At 43.6% G+C, this 18,219-nt stretch overlaps 1 protein-coding gene across 3 annotated transcripts in view; it reads right to left on the minus strand.

The window, feature by feature from the left end:
- SLC28A3 (solute carrier family 28 member 3) overlaps nt 1–18,219 on the minus strand; it is an 81,103-nt gene that overhangs the window by 14,103 nt on the left and 48,781 nt on the right. For all 3 annotated transcript variants that reach the window (XM_085846113.1, XM_085846111.1, XM_085846112.1), the window contains 4 exons: nt 9,907–10,032; nt 8,582–8,712; nt 8,327–8,495; nt 3,502–3,699 (listed from right to left, as the gene is read on the minus strand). In XM_085846113.1, coding sequence (XP_085702239.1) covers nt 3,502–3,699; nt 8,327–8,495; nt 8,582–8,712; nt 9,907–10,032 — 624 coding nt within the window. The remainder of the gene's footprint in view (nt 1–3,501; nt 3,700–8,326; nt 8,496–8,581; nt 8,713–9,906; nt 10,033–18,219) is intronic.

Here is an 18,219-nt window from a genome sequence, read left to right on the forward strand (position 1 = left end):
TACTGAAACCACTGCCAGATTCGACAACCCCCCGAGGAGAAGATGCAAATTGAAATTGGCTGCCCCCTAAAAATACAATTTGCAATTTTCTAAGTTTGTGACCTTATGGCCTTGACCTTGGGACAAAAATGAAAAAAAATCGAGCTCTGTGGGGCTATGCAGGTGCCATTGGGCTAACCAAATACCGAAACCTCTGCCAGATTCGACAAACCTCTCGGAGAAGAAATTTTTTATGTCAAAATCGCAATTTTCTAAGTTCGTGACCTTGTGACCTTGACCTTGGGACGAAAATGAAAAATCGAGCTCTGTGGGGCTATGCAGGTGCTATTGGGATAACCAAATACCAAAACCCCTGTCAGATTCGACAAACCCCCAAGGATAAGATGCAAATTGAAATCGGCTACCCCCTAAAAACACATGTTTTTTGGGCGTGGCTCCGCCCATAATGGGCGCACCACGCCCATTTTCAGGAAAACCCAACTAGATCATGATATAAACCTCCCACCAAAATTTCATCAGGATCGGATCAAAACCCACGGAGCTATGCTCGGGACAGACAGACACAACAATAACGAATATAGTGGTCACTTATATATTTCGTGAAAATATTTTTTCGTGAACCAAAAATCCCTTAATCGGCGGTCCAACCAGGTTATAAGAAGAGTTATCTCACAAGGTACTTTAACTGAGAGGACACCTTTTGGCCCATCAAAGCCAGCCTGCGCTATTATTACCAACTTATGATTGTTTGTCCATGCTCTATCAAAGCAAGGAAGCAGCACGTACCATTTTTGAAGTCTTTGGTATGACTCAGCCAGGGATCAAACCACCGATCTCCCAGACTTGGAGCAGACACTCTCGCCATGACCACACTGAGTCTTGTTGCGCTAAAGGCCCGGTCACACCTTGACGTTTTAGCCAACGTATGCCGATTTTTGAATTCTTTTTCTAAAACGCTGGCACACGTTGAATACGTTATGGGTAAGTTTTGATAACATTGAGAGCACGCTGGCATACGTCGTAGTACGTTGCCATACGTCGTAGTATGTTGCCATACGTCGTTGTACGTTGGCTTTAAACGTTGTACTTTTCGGTTGTCCTCAAATTTTTTCATGCTTGAAATTTCACGACGTATGCCGGCGTATGACTCACACGTTCCGCTACGCTGGCCACAAGTTGTAGGCACGGTCTGCGATCGTTGACAGACGTCAACACATGCTACTTGTAAGTTAATCATAAGTTGAGACACGCCGAGGTAATGTTTAGCGTACCCGAAACTTATTTCCCACCTATGATTAACGTGTTGTTGGCACGTTACGCGATCGTTGGCACACATCGACAGACGTTACTTTTAAGTTACTCATAGGCTGAAAGACGTCGGTATAATGGATCGTCCTTGCGTCAGCGTCCACGGTCACGGCCAGGACACTTATTTGCAGCATTCTTCAAACTTTTCTTCGGCATGACGAGGATGTTCACACTTCGATGTCTAGCCTGGCTATGATTCCAATTGTCCATCGGCAGCGTCTATTTAAAATAGTCGAGTTTGAGCGTTTTAACACGTTCAGAAGAAACGTTTCAAATTTCCAAACCCCAGCGTCAAAAAAAAAAAAAAAAAACCAAGGCGAGTGACAGCAATTTAAATCGTTGATTGTAAACAATGAAACTAGCTGAGTGGTTCCGTTTAAAAGTCGTTGAGTGTAAAAAAATCCAATTGTTGAGCGCAAGCGTCTACTTTCAATAGTGGAGATGCAGCCATTTAAATCGTTGAGTGGCAGCCTATGAACCTACCCGTGGACACGCGGACGCAAGGACGATCCATCATAACCCACACCCTCCCCCTCACACCCACCTACTACTGCCAACATGAACAAACTACTACTAATACTAATACTAATACTAATACTGATACTGATACTGTTACTGCTGACATGGACATCGACTCAAAAAGGACTGGAAAACACTGTTGGGTTCCCCTTTTATGAACACCATTTTTATATACCAATTCCCAAAACCGCTGGGAACACGTCTTTATATGGCAGTTGTAAGCTAGAAACATGTTCATTTATTTTTTTTTGTCGACCGGAAGACGTCATTGGAATACGTCTACATACGTCGATGTGTGTTGGGACTACGTAAAGAATTGGTTCAAAGCACGTCAAACATTAGTTAGAAATAAGTTTCGCGTAAAAAAGACATTACCGCGACGTGTTTCGACTTATAAGTAGCCTTTGTGGACGTGTGTAAGCGTCCACATATCGTGTGTAAAACTTATCCCCATCGCATGCGGAACGTGTGTCATACGCCGAGTACGTCGTAAAATTTTGAACATGTTCAAAATTTCTTGACGTACTCTACTTACTATGACTTATGATAGCGTATTTATCGTTCTACTCGCGCATACCAAACTTACCCATGCCGTATTCGACGTGCCCCAACGTTTTAGACACATTTTTTGTTACGTCGGCATACGCTGGCAAGATCGCCAAGGTGTGACCGCGATGTTGACACTTCCATTTCTACGGCAGTTATGATTCGAATCGTTGTGCATCAGCCTTTTAATAGGCTACGTCATGACATCGTCGGCGATGCGTGCAACGCGCTATGCCTGAGTTAGACTATCGTTGGGCATCGGTTGTGTAGGCCGACAACAGGTTCAGCATTCGTTGGTATAAGTTATCTATAACACAACGAAACGTTCTGTGTAGTTACCAATGCGTTATACATAAGACCAAGTCGCTATGAATACGTCCGAATCTTTAAAAAAAAACATCAAAAGTTCAACATAAGCCAGCGTTTTAGATACATTTTAATACGTTGCCATCGCTGGCTAAAACGTCAAGGTGTGACCGGGCCTTTACACAAACAGTTAATTAATCCCAAGCTGTTTAGCTTATAAGTAGAACTTTGTAAGATAATTCACTTTAAGCTACCATCCACAAACAATGGCCCACCCATATTCCGCTTCCCCCACCCTCTCCAACTCACTTCCATTTTAACGTTTTTTTGGACTTACTACATTTCCTTTGTTCAAGCTGCAACCATTATCATCATGTTATTCATTACCATATTGGTAATGGGGGGTATAGCATTGCCCATAACTTGTGAGCCTGAGGACAAGCTGAATTCCCAACATGGAATGGCCATGGAATTCCAAGCAACACTTGGTGAAGGAAAACAATGACCGTTGAGCTGCTCCGCCAGCTACCCTTTCTATACCCTCTTGCTTTGGCATTGCCACATACATTGCTGAGCACACCAACTCAAAAAACGTTATTGTTATTATTTTAAGCATCCTGTTTAATTGCATCAATTTTCTACACAGTACAGAGACAGGTTACACAGTCAATCTGACCTCTGGGATAAACCTTTTCCCTCTTGCATAAGATCTTTAGTTCTGCAGACATTTTTCAAGACTAGTTCAAACCTCCAATTGTGCCAAATGATGTATGCATCCCTGTGAACGTGAAAATAAATACTGCTCTATGTTCAAGGACTTACCGACATGTACTGTCTTACACCATCCACAAACAATGGTCCACCTGATTCCCGATAGTGAATGTATTCAGACAACCGTTGGTAAGCGACAAATTCGTTGAAAAATGTCTTCATACCGAGGAGCTCAGCCACTAAAAATGAGTCATTGTAGTTCACTCCCATCATGAAAGCAAAAGGCATGAGGACGTATGAGCAGATGATCTGTGGGAATAATAATAATAATAATGTTAATACATAAACAACTGGTATATAAAATTGTCTTCAATATAGATCTTCAGATCGCTGGATGAAATGAACAACCAATGATGGATGTTAAAAAAATATTTAATAGCAAGGTAAGGAAGGCCAAGCATACATAGGATAGACAATATTATATGGGGTGGACAAAGTGCAACAGAGAAAAGACAATCATTATGTTTCAATGAGACTATATATATATATATATATATATATATATATATATATATATATATATATATATATATATATATATATATATATATATATATATATATATATATATATTGTTGCGAATTCGCGCCCACCGGCGTGCGATCGGCCACGTGACTCGAATCGCGGAACGTCGACCACCGGACGGACAATTCTGTCGTGACCCTCCGGGAACGATCGCCCGGCGCCAGTCACGGGTGGGCCTTTCGGCCTCACCACGATCGTGCCAATCGGCCACCCGCGTGGGATAGGGTTGTTCGCCAAACTCGACCTACCTAAGTACCCACGCGGATGGTCGACCGGGCGATCGCAGGTCGACTCTGGACACGAGCCGCTTGGGCGGCCCGTTCCATACTATCGGGATAACCAAGCGGTGTTATCGTCGGCCTCGACGGTTCCGATTAATTATCGGGTGTTTTAAGCCCACTACGAACGAACCCTTTACGTGAAGCAAGATGGAGATTCAATTAAAGAAAAGACGAAATGAAACGGGAAAACAGTTCAACATAATGAACATTTATTCCACGGCACACGGAGAGCACACATATACAGCCAAACAGAATGCACATATATCAAATGCAACAAAAGAAACAATGACGCAGAGATACTACCGACTAAGACCGACACACGGCAACACTTAAACAGTTTTACTTCACCAGACTGGCGCCGACACACATTTACTCAAAAGCAAAGGAAACAAGCCACCCTCGTAGGCAAGGGGGCAGACGGGCCCGTAGGCCAATGTGTGCATGGGACCTGAAGGAGCGGTCAGGCCCGCGAGACTGTGGGGGGTCCAACCCGCGTCCTCGTGATAAGCCGCAAATGTAGCTGCGCGGCGGTGCCCCGACTTCGGCGTCCTTCGTGGGTTTCGTTGGCACCGCTTGGAGTGGGGTGGGAACGGGGCCCCCTTTTTGCACTATCTCAGTGTGGGGGAAAGGGGGGAAGGAATTGTTGATGCCCTGGGGGAAGGAGCATGGTTGGCTGGCTTGGGTCCCGCGACGAGCGATCCCACCGCAACCTCGTCGCCGACTTTCCTGCCTCAGACCCGAGCTCCTTGGACTCTTCCCCCAATTCTCCTCAGCCGACTGCAGAAAACCACCTTGACGCCTTCGCCTCCCGACTCCACTCCGCTCTCCAACCCGACTTGACTGCCTCGCAACAACTCCAACCAAAAACGAACTCTCTGCGCAACAAAACTGACTCGACGTGCAACAACAACTCTCCTCATTCGCCTCGCGCTCGCCGTTTTATAGGCCGGCAGGAGAAAACAATATGCAAATTTCCGGATCAGGATCACCTCAGGGGCGGGGCCTCGCTCGCCCATTGGACGGAGAAAAAGGGGTGTGAATCTCCCCTGATCCTAGAATTTGCATATCTCGATTCCAGACAGATGCGCCTGGAGGCGGGGCCAAGCTGCCCCGCGCTTCCTAATTGGACGGATCAGAAGTGGGCGTGTAGCATTCCTGATCCGAATTCTCCTCGGAAAGGCCGCTATTTGCACTCGCGGCTCGGCGCGTATCTTGTACGAGCCCAGGACAGCCCGATGCTCGGTGCTCACAGGTGGTGCGGGAATGGCCGTAGAAGGAGGGAGGTGAAGGTGGTGGAGGGTTTCCGGCGGTGGCCGATGGCCATGTTGCCGTTTGGAATGGCGGTGATGCGATGTTTGCGGGAGCGAGTTGTGAAGGTAAAGGTCGTGGCTGTTGGCGTTGTTGTTGTTGTCTGACGGTTGGAGCGTGGTTGGTTCAAAATAAAGATAGAACAGAAAAAATCTCAAAGCGTCGCAGCCCGAATGAATCACATTAATTCCCTCTAAACAACGGGTTTCGGCTAACTACACATGTACTTAAGAGATGTCTCATCTACGGGACCTGAATGGTGGTTTGCGAATTTCCAAAACTGTAACAATATATATATATATATATATATATATATATATATATATATATATATATATATATATATATATATATATATATATATATATAACCTGAGGTCTACTTCGAGTACAGTAATGTAATTATGTTTAAATGAGCACTCATAACAAATCACAACATGACAAACTTTTGGTAGACAATCCAAATTCAGTGAACAGATTTGTTGTAATCAATAGTGAATTGTAGACTTTTTAAAATCAGAATAATCCAAATTGTTTGAGTGTGTATGTATGAAGTAAATTCCACTCAAAGGCCAGTGCGTAGTGCGATTATGGCCATGGTAAGAAACCTTACAGCAATTGTTGGTGTGAGACAAGGTTCACGGTCAACATTCCAGTGAAGAGGTATTATTTTACACACACACATATGAAATTACGTTCCAGGAAAGGGGCGACTTTGATGCCCCTTCTCCATTATTTCCACTTTCGGATATCTTAGGGGATAGTGAGGGCAGGCAGTGGAAAGGGGGTAGTAAGTGCAGTAATGTTTTCTGGTATTCTCCCAAGATTAGGAAATGTAATAAAATTTATGAGCAGAGCAATAGATGTCAACCAATGGCTGGAAGCATGGTGCAGTGAGGAAAGTTTTGCATTTAAGAAGCAATGGTAATCATTTTGGGGGCAAAGGAAGTGTTTCCAGAATGATGGCCATTTGCAAAATAGAAAGGGAGTAGCAAGGTTTGCAATGGGAATTGAGGAAGGTATTCAGGCTTTTTTGTTTAGGTCAGCAGAGGGGAGTGGGAAGCTATTAAGGAAGGAACTGATGATGTAATTGTGATTTGTGAGGCCAGGCAAGAAAATAGCATTTCAGGAAGGGAAAAGTGAAACATTTTCCACACCAATCCATCCATCCATTGGGACCATACTCTGTGCAGAGCATTGGTGCTACCTAAGCAGTCTCCTTGGCTATTGGACGCAATCCTGGATGGGTAACCACTCCAACACAGGATACCAGCAAGCTGGCACACATTTGGCCAACCTCAGAAAGATGACAGGCAGAGTCAATCCCACCTGGTATTAATTCAACATCTGAGTGGGATTTTCACTCAGGATCCAAGGGTCCCAACCCCACTAGCCTAACCATTAAAGCAACACCAGGCAGACTGTTAATGATGTCCTTCCAAAATGTCTTGCCAATGTCAGGAGTTTAAATAATAATTATGGAAAAGCTTGAAGCCAAAGTTGATAGAGAGGAGTACGATATAGTTGCAGTGAGACATGGTTTAAGGAGGAGAGTAACTGGAGGACAGAATTAGAAGGCTACAAGGTGTATCGGTGTGATAGGAAGGACAAAATAGGAGGAGGAGCAGCAATCAAGGACAGCATTGCATCAAGAGAAAGGGGTGACATTAATTAGGGAATTAATGTGGAGGATTCTGTGTGAGCAGAGATTAGAGATTGTAAAAACAGTAAGATACTGGTAGGATGCTTTTATAGGGCTCCGGGTGGGAAGGAAGAGGAGGAAGGATGAGTTCATGAATAATTCAAAAGAGCATTTGGTAAGGGAAGAGTATTAATTATGGAGGATTTTAACTTCCGAGGAATAGATTGGGTCCAGGAACAGGGAAAGGGCAGTGCGGATGAGGATTTTCTAGATAGAGTCCAAGATTGCTTTTTAACCCAGTTTGCAGATAAGCCCACTAGGGGGGGGAGGGGGGTGCAGTGTTAGACCTTTTAAATCACAATCCCAATGTTTGGTGTGGGTGGAGGTAGGGGAGCATTTAGGATCAAGTAACCATAACATTCTGTGTGAAAAGATTCTGTTAAGGGTTACAGTTCAGGACAGTAGAGCAAGACTATTAAATTTCAGGAAGGCGAACCTTGAGGGTACGAGGAGAGAGCTTGGTGATGAAGATTGAGAGAAGCTAACAGGAGGACAATCAGCATCAGAAAAATGAGCAACCTTCAAGAAGCAAATTGAGGCAGCAGTCTGTTGCCTATGCACCACCCAAATAAAGGGATGTGTCAGAAAAAAGTGTTGCATGCTTGGAACAAGATTACCCATAAGATCGGTACTCCACAATGGTATTAATAATCATAAAGATAACAACATGATGCCCTGGCCGCTCCCAATAGGGAACAGCTGCTTCTAGTACTTTTAAACAGTGTGGACTGATGCAACATGCAGACCACAACAGGTAGGGCAGGCAGATTACTCTCTTCCTGATGGCAATTTGTAAGCAGGCTGGGTTTTTATAGACCATCACGTAGTGTTATTACAATTTTCAGAAGACCTCAATACCGCCTACAGATGATGTTGAATCCACAACCTCTCTAGGATACCATAAAAGGCCGTTACAATAAATTAATTGTTGGACTTTTACACAAAAGCAAATGTAATGGCAATGCAGTGTGTATCTACTATTATAATGGACAGTGGAATACAATTAAAAAATGAAACTTGAATTTGAATGATTAGATGTGCAAGGAAGTTCTACAAAGTACCTCGAAACTGAATTGCGGGTAGTTAAACATGCTACCCAGCCATGAGAGAGTGGCATTGATGAAGGCAAGGACTGCCAGGAAAGCGATGAGGTTTGCTGCGATGTTCGCCACCAGTGGCACAGCTGCTGAGGCACCTTGAGAAGCGGCTTCCAACAAGTTATTTTCCTGGCTGTAAGTGACAATGATGAAAGTTTAATGCAAGCACACATCCTCATTGTATTTTGATCTCTACTCATAAAGCATTGGTTCACATACCCTTTTTCGAGTTTGATGGAAGTTTGCGTACTGTTTTTCGATTTTTTTGTTTCTGGCCAAAAGGTTTTGGAAATTGCAAGGGCAGCTGGTGCCGACATGACAGAGGCGGTGAGAAGGTGTGCTGCTGGAATCTGAACAAACATGAAGAGAACGTGGCGGTGATCGTCGGGATTGGGTGTGAGCAGGGGCGGGGGAGGGGTGGAGGGTCAGTGTCGCTCAGCATGCAAGAAAGATTCTTTTCATCTGAGAGTACATTATTTAACATTATGAATGACAATAATATGTTATATTACAAATGAAAGTCCTATGTTACATACCCATTGGTTATATTTCTGTAATCTGAGCTTACAACTCAAAATATGAGCACATTTCCATAACATGGGATTACAATTGACAATATCTACACATAATGTAAATAATTCTTATAATGTGTGTGTGATAAACATGGGACAATTCCCATCATGTGTGTGTGTGTATTATATATGGAACAAGACTGGGCTGAAGACACTGTCTTGGGGAGCCTCCACTGGAAAGGGAGAGGAAAGTGATCCATTGATAGCATGATTGGAAGAATTCAGAAATCCAGGAATGAAGGCAGTGAGCTCGACAAGTGGATCAGGATAACAGAATGCTCAAGGTATATCCAGGGAGACGCTCCTGACTTCTTGTTTGAAATTTAGCACCATCAACCATTGATGGGAGAGGGGCAGTAGCATGTCCAGCATTGACCAACCTCAACGGAATCCAAACTGATGGTCAGAGATCATGTTGTTTGAAAACAGGAAAGACTTGATATCAGCAGCAATGATGGATTTCATGATGTTACTTGGAAGTGGAAGTAAGCTTCTCGGACTGTAGTTGCTATTATCCGTTTTTACACCATTTTTGGGGGTAATTCACAATCCACCACACAGTCCCCAAATAAGAGTTTACACAATTCATAATATTCACACATTCCTATAACGTGATCTTTGACGTCATATGGGACACACTATCATAACTTTAATACAGCCTCCAATAATACACAATCCCAATTTCATTTGATCATAACATAAAAAGTTGAGCACAGAAATGAGTGAACAGAATGGATGAGTAAAATGATTATGTAAAATGAATGCACAGAAAAATGAGTAGATTCAATCAATAAAATCGAGTGCACAGAAAGAATGACCAATTGAATGAGTGAAATGTCAGTGGTTTCAAAGATAAAATGAGTACTTTTAATTGAGTTGGAAAATAATGCGTTAATTGATTTTTTAGGAAAAGAATGCCTCATGGCAGAGTGAACCAGCAGCGAGTTCTGTATGCAGGTGAGACCATCACACCCCAAGTGAGATGTATGCCCCGAGCACACTGCCAGCAATGGTGGCAAAGCCGCAGGACATCACGGAGTGCATCTCAGATATGGTGAGGTCAGCAAGGTATGGTCTGATGAGCAATGGAGACTCAGTCTGAAAAAAACACACAGTAAGATATTAGTGCTGTAACTGAAATGTTTCCTTGACTTTATGCCTTCTCAAATTTGACAAATCTAGAGTCCTCTCAAGCACACGGACCTTGAGGATTTATGAACCGCTTTCGGAGTTTTTGCAGAGATAGAGGCTAAAGGTCTATTAGATCATGTAATCACATTAGAGATTTCAAAGGCGCACCCAAAATGTCAGCTCTCGTTTGGTGCTCTGCCTGTAGACAGGTTTATGCTGCAAAACCAGTGCCACAGTACAGCAAGTGCTACACTGGGTCGTTTGCCTTTGCCTTCCCAATGGCAGTCAGGACAATAATTTTGCAAACTAGCCAGGGCGCTGGCAAAAACTCAGCCAATCTTTACGATAGTCGACATTGGCCAAGTCGAGGATAACTTTCTTCATAGCGAGGCCAACATCTTCAAATCCTTTCAAGTCATTGACACATCCAGGCCACAACTTCCTTCACACACCATTCATGCACACTTGAGTAACTTCAGCCCAGGACCCACTGATGTTATCAATGCACTTGAGGATGTTTCCATCAGTTTAACACATAAACACGTGGCAGCCCGTCAGGTGGATCACTCCAGTACTTGTCAAACACCTGAGATTGGGAAGGGTCATACAACCACTGATATTATCGATGCACAGCTCAGTGTATATAATGCCTAAACTGCAGGTACTCTGGGTGGGCTTTTCCACCAGTCTTTACGGAACGGCTTATACACCGGTATTTATGCTATGATGTATACTGTAGCTTCATTAAAATGAGGAAAACCATGAATTTGGTACTAACTTAGGTGAAACTACTTTATAATGGAATGGTGAACGACTTTAAACAAGTATGTTCTCTAATATATCAGTGACTTAAGAACGAAACGATGTAAACCGGGACGATATTAAGTGAGGACTTACTCATGTAATAGGTTTCACCTGTATGTAATCAGTGATTTAACTTAAAAATTAAACTCCCCCACTTATCTCAGGGGTTTTAAGGTGCAACTTACTTGGTCAATCAATAGGGTAAACATGAAGACCAAGGAGCTTTCCAAAGAAGTCAGACATAGTGGTGGAGAAGCACCGTTCAGGAGAGGGTTATAAGAAGATTTTAAAGTCACTCATTATCCCTTTGAGTACGGTGAAATCCATCATTAAGATGTGGAAGAGGTATCATTCCACCAGACTCTACCCAGATCAGGTAGCCCATCCAAACAGCAGTCATGCAAGCAGGAAACTGGTTTGGGATGTCACAGGAAATCCAACAATGACTTTGAAAGATCTACAAAGCTCTGTCTAAGATGAGGGTCATTGTTTATCAACAAACAATATTCTGTTCCCTTAACAAATTTGGTTTCTATGGAGAGGTGGCAAGAAAGAAGCCATTACTGAAAAAGACACATCTAAAAGTTAATGTTGAATTTACGAAAAAGCATCTTAATGATACTAAGGGCATGGGACAAAAGTTTTGTTGTCAGACAAGACAAAAATTGACCTTTTTCCTCAATTCAAAGTGTTACGTCTGACGCAAGCCTAATAACACTGCACATCACCCAGTCAACACCCATCACTACTGTCAAGCATGGTGGTGGCAACATCAGGTAATGGAGCTGTTTTTTATCAGCAGGGACTGGCAAGCTTGTCAGAATAGAAAGGACAATGGACGGTGTAAAGTGTCGGAGAATCCATCACGAAAATCTGCTCGAGTCATCCACGAATCTAAAACTGGGTCAGAGATTCACATTTCAGCAGGACAATGATCCAAAGCACAAAGCTAAAGCCACACTGGAGTGGTTGACTACGAAGAAAATAAATGTTCTTGAGTGGCCCAGTCAAAGTCCTGATTTGAACCCAATTGAACATTTTATGGTGAAACTTGAATATTGCAAGCCATCGACAATCCCCATCAAACTTGGCAGAACAAGAGCAATTTTCATGTGAAGAATGGTTAATGATTTCACCAACTCACTGTGCAAATCTTGTAGAGACCTACCCATAAAGACTCAGAGCAGTCATTGCTGCAAAAGGTGCTTCCACCAAGTACTGATCGAAGGGGATGAATATTTTTTTCAACCAGTGAACATGTTTTTTACAGGTATTCCTGACATGTAACCTCGGACAATTATAATAGTGTTTAGTTTGAACTCTTCAGTCATGAATAAAAAGAGTTCATTTGAAAAATTGTTTCTACATAATTCGTAATTTATGTAAATGTGACATTATTGGTAGGGGCGAATAATTTTGCAGGCCACTGTAGCTCAGTTAAGGTGTCCTATTTAATGTGTAATGTGACTCCTCTCAGCAGCTGTCTGTCAAAGTGTGGAGGTGGAGATTTGCTGAGGGCCTTGGGTGGAGACTGATGGAAGACCTTGGGTGGGGAATGGTGGGAGGTCATGGGCAAGGATTGAGAAAAAGCCCCTACTTTGTGATTGTCGGAGGAGTAGGGAAGAAAAAGCCAGCTGAGACAGAGTTGGGATATTGATTTTGCTTTCGCAGTGATTCTCTGTCCTGCACTGCAGTTTAATCCCACCATTACTGCTTGTTCTTCTCCAGACACTGTCCCTTCAGTCCACTGTGTCCGATCTCACCTTCGCCCGCAGCTGTCTTCTCCCATAGCCTGCACCAGATACAAGCAGCTTGACACTAGCATATCCTTTTAACTACTGCCTGGTTCTTCTGAGTGGATGTGTTTGTAGGCAGAGGCAGAGATAGGTTGATGTCTTGTTGTTCCATACATGTTGTCCTGATGCAATATGTTAATTATTTATTCCATAATAAACGGTGTGTACCAGTTATATTGCCGCTATTTTGTCTGGCGATTAATCGGGTTCATTTGGAATCTGTGGAGGGTTAAATTATTGCAAATTTGTTTGATAAATAGCACGACATTATCCTTGCTTGTTTACAGGCCAGCAGCAACCTCTCAGAGAAGCTTTAATTCAGCCATCTTTGGAGAACAGGTCTAGTGTGCATCAGTAACCACCGTGAGTGGCTGTGTTCCTTTCAGAGGGCTGTCATCCACACAATAATACTATGTGGCGTAGCATGAACTGCACAGATTAATATCTTTGGGATTTACCCATGTTTACTTTTATGTGCAGAGATGAAAATTACATATCTTGTGAATTTGCTTTAAATATATTTGACTTTAAACTTCTTTATATTTGATATTTGACTGCATTGGGCCATTCCAGGCAAATACTGCACATGCCTTAGAATAAAAAGGAAAGATACCCACCTCATGGCATTGTCCTTTTTGGTCTGCCCTTTGAGATATTGTGGTCAGGCAGTCACCTGTCCTCATTGGCAATTCTGAGTTTTCCACATCATTGTCATCCTGATGCTTGGGGTTTCATTTACTTAGGTTGACTACTGCTGGAGTGGCATCTGGTTTCAGTTGACCAGTGTAATGTGTCCTCAGTAGTAATAATTCAAGCCAGATCTTCAACATTTCTCTCCTGGCAATCATTGATGTGCTTCGTTTCAGTGAAAATCTCCCATATATAACATCATGTATCCAGGCCTTTCCAATCATAAAATCCTTCAGGAAACTAAATAAAATAATAATACTTGATCACTTTATCCCTGACATTACACATTACACCCATAAATTTGCAAAATATTATTTTGCAGCTGAATAATCAAATCGCACTAAAATACGCCATTTTGTGTCTGTCCGTCTGACTGCGATGCAGTTGGTCGTTACTTCGCCAAGCTCAACCAAACTTGCCAAGGGGAGACTAAGGGTCAAACAGCGGAGGTCGGAGCAACTTCATTTGTCCCCATCCCCAAGGAGGTTTTTTTTCCACCTTGGCCAAAATGCCGTTTTAAGGTTAAGTAGCTAATTTTTCCAAGGGCACTTCTAATAACAAAAGTAATAACGCCATCTTCGTCGTTTTATGTTATCGTTGCATTTTTTCCAAGGTCAGCTCCAACACCAAAATTAATCACAACAATAATGATAATGGTATACTAATAATATTAATGATAATATTTGTCGTGTCCGAATCCCCGTTAATACAGGATTCCTCAAGAGCTGGGACCTTTCAGCCTGAGGGATGGTCAAAACGGTCATTTAATGCACTGCGTTCAGTGTTACTCTACTTTACCATCCCCCAAGGTCACACAAACAAGCAAAAATCAACGGCAAACTCACACGGAAAGCAAATGGCTGAAACACGTTTTCTAGCCTGTTTAAGGATTTATTTGAAAAGCAAAGTACAGGGAAGAGGGTCGACAAGATGCTATAATTAATATAACAAACCAAGCGAGTCAAAAGACACAAACAGGAGAATGTGCAAACTTACATTAAAAAAAAAGAGAAATAAAACGCAAAACTTTGCCCACTGGGCACCACAGACCACACCTGTACAACAACACATTAATGCAGTTGGGACTTCCATTTATCTCTACAATGCACAGGGTGGGTGCAGGACTCGATGCAGTCTGCTTTAGAAACCAGGAGCGAGACGAGCCAGTGACAATGGTGTCCAAAGATGAATAACACAGCCCCGAGAAGGGCCAGCGATGAGGAGGCCTTCGATCAGGTCACGTGGTCATCTTTGTTCTTTTCCTCAACGAGGTCTCCTGGTCAGCACTTCTTCCTCCTCAATGTACTTCTTTACATTCCGTGCATGTGGAGCTCTCCTCTCAGAGGTATTTTTTCTCCTCTCAAAAGTCAGGGTGATACCAGCTTGGGTCTATCCCAAAGCTTCTACAAGACCATCCGTAAACCACTTTCTCGACGACCTTGCACACAAGCCTCTCTTGATTCTCTGCTCTGGACTGAGTCCTCTTCTTCCTCCTGGGTAGAATTCTCCTCTGGGGTGCCACCCATGGGGGCAGCCCTGATAAAAATAAATGTACATCTTTTCTTCCAGGCTCCACAACCCACTGTGCTACCTGGGCTGGCACACACTGGCCAGAGAAATCATAATCGGCCTAATTCTACATCGGTGGCAAGTGTGCCTCTGCAATGGGAAGTCCTCACCTATCAGGTCAGGTCAGGTATGGGAGCATGCGCCAGAGCAGCGCGTTGCTGCGTCCACTTTCCGCCGGTACTCCAGGGGCCTCCCTCTGGCCATCCTCCAGGCAGATGCCTGGCCCATCCCCATCTCCTTGAGATGCCGATCAACCTGCTGCAACCACGAGGCACGTGGTCGGCCCATTGGCCTCCTCCACTCACGAGACTCCCTCGCTGAGAGAATCTGGTGAGCAGGATCAGCGTCAGGAAGACGAGCCACATGTCCATACAGCCGCAGCTGACGCTCACAGACCATGCAGGTAACAAATCTCATTTGAGTCTCTCTCAGCAACCGCTCGTTGGACACAAAGTCCAACCAGCGATAGCCAAAGATTCTCCGAAGAGACCTGGTACCAAAGGAATTAAGTCTCCATCTCAGATCCTAAGTCAGAGTCCAAGTCTCACATCCATAGAGTAAGACTGGAAGCACCAAGGACCTGAAGACTCTGACTTTCATCCTCCCACACAGGTACCGGCAGTGCCACACCCCATTATCCAGTGAATCCATGACTCCCCAGGCCCGACCCAGATGTCCTATATTGAGGAGGAAGAAGTGCTGACCAGGAGACCTCGTTGAGGAAAAGAACAAAGATGACCACGTGACCTGACCTCTGACTCACAGCCAGCAGAGACATGAATATCACTACCAAGTTAAGTGAATCTCTCCATGACCTCAACATCCTCACCACAAACAGGCACAGACTCACCCATCTCCACCTATAAACAAGAAGTATTGGCACATGCTTCTCAGCATCATGTGTAACAAATGACTTAGTGTCAGATCCCTGTTACAAAACAATCTAACCTACACTAAATACACGGACCATATGACACTTTCCACGGTCTAGCTTATGCCCCCCCCTTCCTTTGGGCCCTTCCACATAACACAAGTGGTGTCAGGCACAACACATCCCGCCTATTTAAGGCATAAAGTTATTTTGTGGATAAAATTTAAATTTGATACATCCTCAACCTGAATGTTGATTATAAGGAATAGAATAAGGAATATTTTAGTCTTAGCTTGAAGTCAATTAAACAATTTTTGACGAAGTTATGAGCGAAAAACGATTTTGACCTTTTCGTGACCTGACCTTCACCTTTGACCTAATTGGACCCAAAAGTTAATGGGGTCGTCCGAGGTTCATTACCCACCTGTGGATACAATTTGACAGTGTTTCAGCCAGCCGTTTTCCCGTAAAGTTGTATTTTCATAACCATGTTTTAGTTTTAATGGAAAATTTGTAATTTTGACCGATGACCATGACCCCCAAAATTTCGGACCCTCCCGATCTTCACAAATATGCATTTTTCACTATAGCAATGGGTAGGATTATAAGTGACAAATAGAATAAGGTTCACTATAAGCTTAGTTTGAAGTAAATCAGATCATTTTTGTCGGTTATGAGCGAAAAACGATTTTTATCTTTTCGTGACCTTGACCTTTGATCCAATTGGACCCAAAAGTTAATGGGGTCGTCCAAGGTTCGTTGCCCACCTGTGGATTAAATTTGATAGTGTTTGCTAAAGCCGTTTTGCCGTAAAGTTGCTGACAGACAGACAGACAAACAAACAGACAAACAAACCGGACGATTAGAATATCCCACTCCCTCCCTCCGGGGGCGGGATAACAATAATAACAGTAAGGATAATACCACCCCAACCCTCCGGCCGAGTATAAAGCATCATTTTCACACATCATAGTGTGAAATGCTTACAGCATCCCCACTGACAAATGGATCAGAGCCCTCTCGACTTGCTCGGCCTCTCGGTAAGCGGCAATGATCTTTAGCTTTTAAAGGTGTTTCAATGAGTCTTCACGCGTGAATGAAGAATCCCATTGCCTGTCCCGATTTTTATTGCTAGGATGATCACATGAGATGTGGAATGAAAATGGATTTTTTATAACTCGTATCGTTGGGCTTCATATGTGATTTATCCTGGCTATGGCTTCAATTGCGAAATGCGATATTGCCTCTGACAACCTTCCGACCCAATTGTGACCTTTATTTGATGCATAACCATATTTCTAATGGTCCCCAGGTAACTGCCATTCCGGTGTTTCACAGGCAGGGTGATTAATAAATGTGTGCCATTCCTCGGATGGATGTTAAACGGGAATCCCGTCTGCCAGCATTATTTTTTTGGATCTGACCAAACAGTTTGTGAAAGACTTGGGCCAAGACTTAGTATGTCTACACACACATGACTCCCTCCTTTCCCCCTGCATCCCCTGGTTGCTCTCGAAGGGAGCGGGTGTTTCTTGCATATTAAGGCCGAAGTCACATTTGGCACGGCGGCCGTGGGGTCTCCAAAATCTACGGCCACGAGCAATTATACGGCGGCCGCAGTATTTCCACGGTCACACAATGTAGCAGTCACATATGTTTTTATTTTTCGGGGAGCCGCACGGTGTATTTAGAGATTGTGTAGACCGAAAACGTGGTGGTGCCGTACGGTCTTTGATTTGATGTCGCACGGTGACCTTAGGGCGTCCCTGCGGCGGCCATAGAATTTTCAAGGCAGACGCAAGGTTGCCTCAAGGTGCCCGCAAGGCGACCGCAGGGGGGCCCGAAGGCGAACGTGCGGCCTGACGGACGGTAACGAGTGGGTATATATACCACTTCTTTTTTTACTGAAATAAAAATATAACAGTTCGGAATATACCAGTACGTGGTGCCCCCAGAATCTGAATTGAATTCGTTCCAGGAGGCTGTTCGGATTGCAAAAAGTTCGATTCCCAAACTATTTTCCCAATAAGAAACAATGTAGTGAATTAATCTGTTCCTGGACCCCCAAAAAACCCTCTTTGAAGACACTTTCAACTGAAATTCCCCATGTTTAAGGTAAAATAAGATGAGTAAATGACCTTAGGTGGCGGTGTATTGTATGTAAACTGGTACAATCACCACATCCAAAGGTCCACACAGGCTCGTGCTCCGGCCTGGGCTCCAATTGCTCGCGCACTCTGCGAGAGCGCTGCCCCCAGAGCAGCTCATCAAACATGATGCCCCCAGAACCACAATCACTTTCATCAAACGCATTGGGCTGAGGTATTATCATGGATATTCCAAATTACAACCGGTTTTTCTGTGAAATTATAATCCTTAACCCGACAGTCCGTCACACCACGTGATCGGATTGCTTTTTTGTTA

This window comes from Eptatretus burgeri, chromosome 11 (assembly GCF_056783735.1).
Source record: "Eptatretus burgeri isolate ZD-2024b chromosome 11, Ebu_testis_v1, whole genome shotgun sequence".
NCBI lineage: Eukaryota > Metazoa > Chordata > Myxini > Myxiniformes > Myxinidae > Eptatretus > Eptatretus burgeri.